This window comes from Callithrix jacchus, chromosome 10 (assembly GCF_049354715.1).
Source record: "Callithrix jacchus isolate 240 chromosome 10, calJac240_pri, whole genome shotgun sequence".
Lineage (NCBI taxonomy): Eukaryota > Metazoa > Chordata > Mammalia > Primates > Cebidae > Callithrix > Callithrix jacchus.
The window spans coordinates 120,499,714-120,511,622 of record NC_133511.1 but is presented as its reverse complement, the minus strand read 5'-3'; the positions used below and the strand labels follow the sequence as shown (position 1 = coordinate 120,511,622).

At 42.7% G+C, this 11,909-nt stretch overlaps 1 protein-coding gene across 3 annotated transcripts in view; it reads left to right on the top strand.

Moving 5' to 3' along the window:
• Positions 1 to 11,909, top strand: part of PLAAT5 (phospholipase A and acyltransferase 5) — a 23,989-nt gene extending 12,080 nt beyond the window's left edge. For 2 of the 3 annotated variants that reach the window (XM_035263039.3, XM_002755450.6), the window contains exons 4-6: positions 7,183 to 7,291; positions 9,267 to 9,529; positions 11,563 to 11,824. In XM_035263039.3, coding sequence (XP_035118930.2) covers positions 7,183 to 7,291; positions 9,267 to 9,529; positions 11,563 to 11,655 — 465 coding nt within the window. In that variant the 3' untranslated portion in view covers positions 11,656 to 11,824. Of the gene's footprint in view, positions 1 to 7,182; positions 7,292 to 9,266; positions 9,530 to 11,562 lie in introns of all 3 variants that reach the window. The other variant, XM_035263040.2, reaches the window with a different exon arrangement.

Sequence of the window (11,909 nt, the reverse complement as noted above, 5' to 3'; positions counted from 1 at the left end):
CAATGAAGTAGAAAACAGAAATCGATATAGAAAACGAATGAAGCCAAAAGATAGTATTTCAGAAAGATAAAACTGAGAAACCTTTAGCTATACTGGCCAAGTAAAAGAGAGAGTATTCAGGTTGCCAAAACTGGGACTGTATGAGAGGGCTCACTGTCAGTCTTACAGACATAAAAGGGAATGCTGGGAAGAACTTTATGCAAACAAATTAGACAACTGAGATGAATCGGGTAAGTTCCCAGAAAGACACAAATTACAAAACTGGCTCAAGAAAAACTAGAAAATCTAAATTGAATCAGTAAATACAAATATTTTCACGAAGAAAAGCTCATGCCCAGATGGCCTTGCTTGAGAATTCTACCATGCCTTTGAAGAAGAAAAATTACCAATCTTTCACAAAGTCTTTCTGAAAATAGAGGAAGAAATGCTTCCCAACTCATTCTGTGAGGCCAGTATTACCTTGATACCAAAGCCAAGATATCTCAAAAAAAAAAAAACCCACAAAAAGAAAACAAGACTATTATCTCTTATAGACATACATGTAAAAATCCTCAGAAAAATGTCAGCAAACCGAATCCAGCATGTACATAAAAAGGATCATACACAATGACTTAGATTTATCCCAGAAATGCAAGTTTGATGTAACACCCCAAAATCAATTGATGTGATATACCAAGGCTAAGTGGTGCCTCTTATCCCTTTGGGAGGTGGAGGCACGTGGATCACTTGAGGTCAGGAGTTTCAGACCAGCCTGGACAAAAAGGTGAAATAAACAAACAAACAAAATTAGCCGGGAGTGGTAGTGCATGGCTGTAATCCCAGCTACTCAGGAGGCTGAGGCATGAGAATGGCTTGAACCCAGGAGGTGGAGGTTTCAGTGAGCCGAGATTGCACCTCTGTACTCCAGCAAAGGCGACAGAGTGAGACTTCCTCTCAAAAAAAAAAGTAATACAGAAATATATCATGTTAATAAAGGACAAAAATCATATGATCTCAATACCTCTGGAAAAAGCATTTGACAAAATCTGCCATTCATGATAAAATTATCTGAAACTCAATCAAAGGGAGTTTCCTCAATCTCAAAAAGGGCACCTGTAAAAAAATCTGTAACATATTTAATGATAAGAGACCAGATCTAGCAACGAAACGATGGCCACTCTCATCACATTTATTCAATATATGTAGAAAATCCTAAGTTTGGTTCTAAACCATCACAATAAAATGAATATTGCAAGAAAGTGAGTCACACACATTTTTTGGTTTCCCAGGGCCTGTAAAAATTATGTTTAGATTATGCTTCAGCCTATTAAGTTTACAATAGCATTACATGTAAAAAAAGTACATGCTTTAATTAAAAATACTTTATTGCTAAAAAATACTGACAAAGTGAACACCTGCTGTTGGAAAAATAGCACCAGTTGATTTCCCAGATGCGCAGTTGTCACAAACCTTCAATCTGTAAAAAATAAAATATCTGTGAAGCATAAAGCAAAGCACAATAAAATGAGAAATGCCTGTACTTACAAAACTATTAGAATTTTTTCTAATCTGTCTGTCACCCACGCTGGAGTGCAGTGGTGCAGTGGCACAATCCAGCTCACTTCCACCTCTGCCTCAGTGGCTTCGAGTGATTCTTGTGCCTCAGTGTCCCAAATAACTGGGACTGCAGGCATGTGCCACCACTCCTGGCTATTTTTTGTATTTTTTTGGTACTTTTAGTAGAGATGGAGTTTCACCATATTGCTCAGGCTGGTCTTGAATTCCTTGCCTCAAGTGATCCGCCTGCCTCAGCCTCCCAAATTTCGGGAGTTACAGGAATGAGCCACCATGCCTGGGCCACAAAACCATTAGAATTAATAAATATGTTTAGCAAATTTGCAAGATACAAGGTTCATGTGCAAGAATCAATGGAATTTCTATGTATTACAAGTGAACTATCTGAAAATGAAATTAAGAAAGTAATTCCATTCATCATAGCATAAAAATACTTAGGAATAACTTGAACAAAAATGTTAGACTAAAAAACATTGGTAAGGAAGATTGAGGGAGATTTAAGTACATGAAAAAAGTTCCATGTTTGTGGGTTGCAAAATATCTGCAATCTTAAGGTGGCATCTTCACCAAATCCATCTACAGATGAAACACAATCCCTCTCAAAATATGTTTTTTGAAATCCATTGATGAAGTGATCCTAAAATTTATATGGAAAAGCCAAAGTAATATTGAAAAAGAACAATGTTGGTTAAGCAAAGAAGTGTGGAATACTATGCAGCCATGAAAAGGAATGATATCATGTCCTTTGCAGGGACAAGGATGGAGCTGGAAGCCATTGTCCTCAGCAAACTAACACAGGGGCAGAAAACCAAACACCATATGTTCTTACTTATAAGTGTTGCCTCTGTATAATAGAGTAACTCACACCTGCTGCAGCATGCGTGAATCTCAACAGCATCGTGCTGCTCGTGTAAATTCAACTCACTCTCTCTAATGTCTCTGTGTGTGTAGCTGTAGGAATATTTACTTAACTGGTCCTTATTGATGGTTGTTTGGTTTTTCTTTCTTTTTTTCTTCAACTTTTACTCTAAGTTCTAGGGTGCATGTGCAGGATGTGCAGGTTTGTTGCATAGGTAACTGTGTGCTACGGTGGTTTGTGCACAGATCAACCCATCACCTTGGTATTAAGCCCAGCATCCATTCGCTATTCCTCCTGATGCTTTCCCTCCCTCAACCCTCCATCCCCGACAGGCCTCAGTGTGTGTTGTTCCCCCTCCCATGTGTCCGTCTGTTCTCATTCAGCTCTCACTTGTAAGTGAGGACATGTGGCATTTGGTTTTCTGTTCCTGTGTTAGTTGGCTGAGGATAATGGCTTCCAGCTCCATCCATGTCCCTGCAAAGGACATGATTTCCTTTTTATGGCTGCATAGTATTCCATATTTTCTTTATTCAGCCTATTAATCGTTTTTTTTTCTTTTTCTCTTAATTTCAGGGGTACATGTGCAAGTTCATTCCATAGGTAAACGTGAGCCATGGGGGTTTATTGTGCAGATTATTTCATCATCTATATATTAAGCCTAGTACCCATTAGTTATTATTAGTTTTAAAAACAGTTTTGTTTAAAAAATTAAGTTCACCTGTAATCTTAAGACAGCATTTCAAAATATACTGCATTTTATTACATAAAAGTACAATTGGTAAAATGATTTACTACTAAAATTAAAAATGTTTTCCTCTCACTATCATGTAGAATATTACTCTGAACACCTACCTTTTGCTTCACTCAGATAAAGTTATAGGTCAACCACAAAGAGCCTCTCCACTTAGATTTTCATTGTGTACCTTTTTTTTTTTTGAGACGGAGACTCACACTATCACCCAGGCTGGAGTGCAATGGTGCAATCTTGGCTCACTGCAACCTCTGCCTGCTTAGTTTAAGCAATCCTCCTGCCTCAGCCTCCTGAGTACCTGGGACTACAGGCATGCACCACCATGTCTGGCTAATTTTTTTGTATTTTTAGTAGAGATAGGGTTTCACCATTACATTTCAATGCCCTTACTTTTCCATGGAAAAGGTCATAAATAATGCCCACCTAATGAAAAAGAATCTCTCATAGATCTGATGCAACAATAATGGATCACATGCTTTCACATAAACAGTGGGAATGAAGGAACAGCATGAAGTAATTTGAGAGTTAAATTACATTTGCTTTCAAAAAACTATAATTTTTTCAAGGGAAAACAAATACTTTGTAATAATAACACTTCAAAAACATCTTGTGTTTCTTTTAAAGTTATATACAAATAAATTATCTGACAGTTTTAGCTTTGAATTATTTTCTGTACTCAACACTCTGATTTAGTGTAATATATGAAGTGTCAGCACCTTAGTTCTTACTGTGAATCCTCTCATGTTTATATAGACAATGTTTGATTATTTTTTCACGTTTGCTGCGTCTGCAAATGTGAGTTCTTTTAGTATGAACTCTCTGGTGTTGCCCAAGCTGGAGTTTTGTTTTGTTGTTTTTTTTTTTTTTTTTTTTTTTTAGATGGAGTCTCACTCAGTCACCCAGGCTGGAGTGCAGTGGCACGATCTCGGCTCACTGCAACCTCCACCTCCTGGGTTCAAGCAATTCTCCTGCCTCAGCCTCCCAGTAGCTGGGATTACAGGTGCCTGCCACCACACCTGGCTAATTTTTTTTGAATTTTTAATAGAGATGGGGTTTCACCATGTTGGCCAGGCTGCTCTAGAACTCCTGATCTCAAACAATTTGCCTGCCTTGGCTTTCCAAAGTGCTGGGATTACAGGCATAAACCACTGTGCCTGGCCCAAGCTGGAGTTTTTAAACAAATGTGTTTGCACATTCATTACATTTGTAGGGTTTCTTTCCAACATAAATTCTCTGATGTTCAACAAGGTTTGAGCAGCTGCTTTGGTGTTTTCCTCTAGTATAAAATGTGTGCAGTAAGGTTTGTAATACAAGTAAAGGTACTACAATCCCCTTTATGGTCACAGTGTTTTTCTTCAGAATAAAAACTCATATTCACTTTAAAGGCTTATATTTTCTGAAAGTTTTTTTTACAGTAATTAGATTTATAATGCTTTAACTATGAACTCTCTGATTTTGAGTAAGATTTGAATAGATAGCAATGGCTTTTCCACATTCTTTATATTTGTACAATTTTTCTGAAGTATAAATGCTTTCCTGTGCAATGAAGTGTGAACATTAATTAAAAGTTTTGCCACATTGTAAGTGCAGGGGTTTTCTCTAGTATGAATGATCTTACATAGAGTAAGGTGTGACAACCATTTAAAGGCTCTGCCACATTCTTTACATTTCTAGAGTTTCTCACCAGTATAGTTTCTTTCATCTTTAGAAAAGTATGAGGTGGGGTTAAAAGCTTTTCCACGTCTTTCAATTTTGTAGAGTTTCTTCAGTATGAATTATCTTATGTTTGAGGACCTTCTAAATGCGTTGGCATATTCAGTCATAGGGTTTCTCTCCAGTATGAATCTCTTACAAGGGTTGAAGACTGGTTAAAAGCTTTACCGCATTCTTTGCATTTGTAGGATTTTTCTCCAGTATGAATTATCTTATGTTTAGTGAGGCTTGAGATGCACTTAAAAGCCTTTGTGACATCCTTCACATTTGTAGGGTTTCTCTCTAGTATGAATTCTTATGTTCATTACGGTGTGAGGATCAGTTAAAGGCCTTGCTACATTCTTCGCATTTGTAGGGATTCTCTCCAGTATGAATTCTCTCATGTTTAATGAGAGCTGAGCAGTGGTTAAAGGCTTTGCCGCATTCTTCACCCTTGCAGGGTTTCTCCCCAGTATGAACTAACTTACGTGTAAGAAGGGTAACAACTGGTTGGAGGTTTCGCCACATTCTTCACATTGGTAGGGATTCTCTCAGTGTGAATTGTGTTAATAAGGGCTGAGGACAGGTTAAAGGCTTTGCCACATTTTTCACATCTGTAGGAATTCTGTCTCCTATGACTTCTCTGATGTTGAGTTAGGTGTGAAAGCATGTGAAATAATTTGCCACATTCTTTTTGTTTGTTTGAGATGGAATCTGGCTCTGTTGCCCAGGCTGGAGTGCAATGGCGCAATCTCGGCTCACTGCAACCTCTGCCTACTGGGTTCAAGCGATTCTCCAGCGTCAGCCTCCCAAGTAGCTGGAACTACAGGCATGCGCCACCGAGCCTGGCTAATTTTTTTGTATTTTTAGTAGAGAATGGGGTTTCACCATGCTGGTCATGCTGCTCTCAAACTCCTGACCTCAGGTGATCCACCCACCTCTGGCTCCCAAAGTGCTAGGATTACAGGCGTGAGCCACCACACCTGGCCCATTTGCCACATTCTTTACATTTGATAGGTTTCTCTCCAGTATGTCATGTCTTATGTGTATTTTAATTTGAAAATTTACTAAAGACTTTCATACATGTATGACATTAAAATACTTTGCTCTGAGCAGTTGACAAGTTAATGTCATTAAGTCCATTATGACCTCCTCTGCGCACTTTATTCTCACCCCTCACACTTTTACGGTCTTTCCTTAATTGCAAATTCTCATGTTCACATTTTCTGTATCTTTTTAATATCACTTTTGGGAATAAATCTTTTACACCCTGTTCTGGCCAAAGGTCCTGGGTGGAATGAGAGCACATAACTGGGTGTTTTGCTACCATCTTGTGCCTCTTCATATTCCAGGGCTCTTTTCTTTGCCCCAGATAGGTGATCAGGTCTGGCTTAGAGACAACAATACCATTTCTAGGCTTCCAGGGGGTCCTGATGTCTTAGCTATGGATTTCCAGAAACCTGCAGGTCACAGGGCCACAGAAGCTGGGCATCTAGGAGAAGAGAACACAGCAGTGAAGGTGAGACCTGGAGCTCTGGCCAAATAGTTTTTAAAAAGATGGATGCTCATCATATTTACAACTCTGTGCCTACCTTTTCATGTATATTCTCATTCTCTCTCTATCTCTCTCTCTCTCTCTCTCTCTCTCACACACACACACACACACACGTGCACACACACATGTGGACACACACACACGGTAACAAAGAAGTTTGCAATTGCTGGGCAAGCAGGACTGAAGTGGCTATTAGCAACTGGTGGTGTGGTGTGCAGAGCATGGGGGTACCCTCTGGGCTTTAGGTGGGCCATGTGGGGGTCTTGCAGAGGGAATCAGGGTGCCAGCAGGGGCAGGGGGTCTTGAAGATCCTGGGTCTGAGGCAGAACTCTACTAGATGTCCACACACCCACACTGCTGACCACCAGCCTGCCCTCCCTCGCCAGAAACTGCAGGAGAGCCCCTTTCTCTTGCAATGTCCTTCCATCACCCTCTACTGAGAAGGTTTAATATCTTACTTGCTTTAGGGAAGAAATGCTTAAAGAAGTTTAGTCATTTATCACAGGGTATATATTGGAGGGTACATTGAGAGCTGAGAGGCAGTACACTAATAACCGGCACAGGTATCCTTGATGGCTTCAGTAATGTGACTGGTGGTAGGAGAGAGGCGGAGTTCTTCGGTCCCTGGTGTTTAAATTTCTTTAGCTTGCGTTTCTGTGAAGTGTTGAACCACACTGAGGGGATCTTTAGGCTGAGCTGTACCTGATCCTAAAACGAGGTGTCTGGAGTTCCTTGGGCATGTGCCATTTATCTTTTACTTTTCCGTTGTAGGGAAAACCAAGACCCAGACCTGGAGACCTGATTGAGATTTTTCGAATTGGCTATGAGCACTGGGCCATCTATGTAGAAGATGACTGCGTGGTCCATCTGGCTCCCCCGAGTAAGAGCGAACACTCTATTGAAATACTGATATTGAAGTTAGCCAAGTAAATAGAAGCACAGTTAATTACTGGGCTCCTCAGTCATTGCCATTCTTTAGCAATGGGACCCCTTGAAGCATGACTGGACCTTTGTTTACTGTGTGATACAGTTTGGTCTCTGTTCACCAAAACCTGCTGAGTGTCCAGCCCTAAGAGTGATACAAGTGTAAAGAGTGTGGCCCAAGTTCCCTGACCTCCTGGGGGGGGCCTTTGTTTAAAAACACACGTTTTAGAACTTGAGCCCCATTTTGCATTGACAGCAGTTAAGCATCCGTCCTCATCTTTCTGAGGAGTCCCCAAGGAGAACACAGATGCTTACCTGTTCTGATTGCCATCTGTTTTCTATAGTCTTGAACCCTGCCTGTGGCTTCTTGATCACCTTTGGCACCTTCGTCCTCACCTTGTCTCCCTGCTGTTCCACACGCTCCGTGCTGTCTCACCCTAAATGTAGATACAGCCCTCCCCTCATTTCTCACAGCTGTCTTAACATATGGCTGAGATCAAATTTGTGTTAATGAAATCTTAGTGGAGATTGGATGGGGTGGAGGTGATGATAGTGGAGGACGAGTACAGCAGAATGAGGAACGACTTAAAATTGGGTATCTGGAACCACTGGTCACAATGGTTGTCTCAGGAGATGGGGCCTGGTGAGGCTCGGGGGGTTGGGAGAAGAAGGGGTAGGGGGGACCCTGTTGAATACCCATGAATGCCCTTTGAATGCTATCTCCCGTGCAGGTATTGCCAGTTCAAAGTTGAATTACAGGAGGTCACTGTCCCGAAGGCCTTTGGCCCCAACTTGTTCTCAGCTGTCACTCCTGTGTTCTGTCCCCTTCCTTTGGCCCAGTCTCTCACTATGCTGGAGGTCCTCAGGGAGTAGAGTCCCTTTCTCATTGCCTCTCTTCTCTGCCCCCTCTACTCATATCCTTCCCACTTCTTGTCTCAGAACCTACTCAGAGAACATAGAAATCCACTGCTTCTTTCCAGACTAAGTCCAGGAGTTCCTTCCCTCTTGTACAATCACAGAGACATTTACCAGTTATGTCTTCCCCCACCCCTGTCTTGCTCTCTCTGAAAAGGAATTCTGCTATTTCTGCTCCTGAATGCTGAATTATCTACAGTCAGCTTTTATAAAATCAGCAGATTTTCTTCAAATTTGTAAGAAAAGATCATGGAACATTTCTTGTCCTTGGACAACTTGTAAAGGGAAGGGTGTACACATCTGCATATCCACGTGGTTGTAGCAGAAAAACAGTGCTGGCTTTAAATGACCACCCACCTGGCCTTGGGCAGATTCCCGATCCTCTTTGAGTCTCTGTCTCCTCTAAGGGCTGAATATGATAATGTAGCAGCTTTCGAACATTTCTCAAATCTGTGGAATCCTGTTTTTAAACATACCCTTGATGAGAATCCCCGTATTTGAATAGAGGCAGCAGTCAAGTAGCTGTATGTGGAAGCTGGTGGGAGCAGGTGCCATTCAGAGCCCTACTTGGCTCAGTTCCCCTGTGCTCCTGTGGCAGCCCCAGAGGGAAGCGTGCTGTGGAACCACCATAATCGTGTACCCAGGAGCTGACACTTACATAGAGGGTGGCCTTTACATGTTTGTGAAGATTGCTGAACTCTGCTTAGGAAACAAGACTCAAATCCTAGGGCTTAGGCAGGTGCATGCAACATAGTTTGGGGCCACAGAATAAGGTGCTCCAAGAGTTTAATGAGAGAGACTCCCATGTGGGATGAGAGCAGGAAGCGCAGTGCAGGGCAAAGAGCTTCTCAGGAAAGTTGATTCCCTGTGGTTCTTTGGCTCCAACTCCCCTTCTTCAGCCACCCTTTTATTGATGGTGCCAATGAGACCCCAGGGGGAGCAGCTTCCTCAGAGCCTTAGACTGTGCTCTGCTCAGCTACTCCTTGAAATTCCCAATTTTTGTCTTTGGTCTCCAGGTGAGGAGTTCGGGGTGGGTAGCATTACTTCCATCTTTAGCAATCTGGCCATGGTGAAATACAGTCGTCTGGAGGACGTGCTGCATGGCTGCTCCTGGAAGGTCAATAACAAGCTCGATGGGATGTACCTGCCCCTGCCAGTGGACGAGATCATCCAGCGTACAAAAAAGATGGTCAACAAGATCGTGCAGTACAGCCTGATCGAAGGGAACTGCGAGCACTTTGTCAATGGCCTCAGATACGGCGTATCCCGGAGCCAGCAGGTGTGATCCCATTTGCTCTGATGATGGCTTCTTCCGGAGCTTTCTGGGGGTTTGTCATTTCACTAGTGATCGGAATGGTAATCAGTGCCTTCATCATGTTATTCATTATACTAGTAAGGCTTTCTGTTTCTGCAGGACTTTATGGTTCAGGAGGTATTTTCACCTTGATTAACCCAGGGAGGAGTAGAAAAGGCACTGGGCTAATAGTAAGACCACGGGGGTTGGAGCCCCAGCTCAACTATTAACTAGAGAAGTCTCCTTGGTCAATTCACTATATTTCTGAAGGCTTTTCTTTCTTTCTGTTTTTTTTTTTCTCTTTCTTTGAAGACAGGGTCTCACACCTAGGCTGAAGTGTAGTGGCATAATCAGCAGCCACAAATTCCTGGGCTCAAGCAATCCTCCTGCCTCAGCCTCCTGAATAGCTGGGACTTCAGGCATGCATCATCACACCCAACTAATTTTAAAACGTTTTTGTAGAGAGATGGTTTTGCTATATTGTCCAGGTTGATCTTGAACTCCTGAGCTCCCGTGATCCTCCCATTCCAGCCTCCTAAAGTGCTGGGATTACAGGCGTGAGCCACCACACCTGGCCTGCACTCTATTCTTCTGAGGCTTTGTCAGGGGCTCAGTGGGCCCTGATGTGAGAAATCTCCCACCCCCATGAACATTTGTACATGAAAACCCCAAGGACTGAGGGCATTATAAGACGTCCTTTGGAACTAAAACAGATTTACAAGAAAAAAACAAGCCCATTCAAAAGTGGGTGAAGGATATGAACAGACACTTTACAAAAAAAGACATACATGAGGCCAACAAACATATGAAAAAATGCTCATCATCACTGGTCATTAGACAAATGCAAATCAAAACTACATTGAGATACCATCTCACGCCAGTTAGAATGGCGATCATTAAAAAATCTGGAGACAACAGATGCTGGAGAGGATGTGGAGAAATAGGAACACTTTTACACTGCTGGTGGGTATGTAAATTAGTTCAACCATTGTGGAGGACAGTGTGGCGATTCCTCAAGGACCTAGAAATAGAAATTCCATTTGACCCAGCGATCCCATTACTGGGTATATATCCAAAGGATTACAAATCGTTCTACTATAAGGACACATGCACACGAATGTTCATTGCAGCACTGTTTACAATAGCAGAGACCTGGAACCAACCCAAATGCCCATCGATGATAGACTGGTCTGGGAAATTGTGGCACATATACGCCATGGAATATTATGCAGCCATCAAAAATGATGAGTTCGTGTTCTTTGTAGGGGCATGGATGAACCTGGAGACAGACCATCATTCTCAGCAAACTGACACAAGAACAGAAAATGAAATACCGCATGTTCTCACTCATAGGCGGGTGTTAACAATGAGAACACATGGACACAGGGAGGGGAGCACTACATACTGGGGTCTGTTGCGGGGAATAGGGGGGTAGGAGTTGGGGAGAGATAGCATGGGGAGAAATGCCAGGTATAGGTGAAGGTGAGGAAGGCAGCAAATCACACTGCCACGTGTGCACCTATGCAACTATCTTGCATGTTCTTCATATGTACCCCAAAACCTAAAATGCAATTAAAAAAAAGAAGCCCTCTGAAGAAGCCTGGGCCCAGGAGTCATGAGGCCCAAGGACCCAAGAGCTAAGTTTGGACAGAAATTCACTGTATGGCTCTGTCCAAGTGAGTTCTGCTCCCTGGCTCTGGGATCCCCCGTTTGTGGAATGAGGGCCTCAGTGGCTATGGCACTGTGAGATCCTTTGCCTCTGAGCCCCACACTGGAGGCAGACGCTGGGCCAAATGGCACACAGGGAGGAAGGGGTTGTCTGTCTCCAACAATCCTGGCTCTTCTTGGTCTCTTGTCACTCTAGGAGTTTTGAAAATGTAGGATAGCAGGGACTGTTCTTCTCTTAGGAATAGACTCCAGGCAGTCTGGCTGCTGAAGGGGAATGGTGGGGTGGAGGTAGGGGAGGGTGCCAGCCGAGGATTGGTGCTGATTGTCCTGTGAACTGATGTGCTTTGCAGGTAGAGCACGCCCTGATGGAAGGCGCGAAGGCTGCAGGCGCAGTTATCTCAGCTGTGGTGGGTGGCATGAAGCCCAAACCAGTAACTGCCTGAAGGTGATGAGAACTCCGATTAGAGCAAGAGCTACTGACACAAGCAAAAGAACATGCCTCCTTGCCGTGTCTTCTCTCAATGGCTCTGATTACGAAAATTATGAACTTCTGGAAGAATCCAGAATGTATCCTATTACCCTTCCAGAAATAAATCCAATATATACGATCATAGACCTGCAGACTCCTGGGATGGGAAGGACTTGGTATCTGTGTATCTCTTATGCACAGGTACTGCGCTAGGCATTTCGTATATGG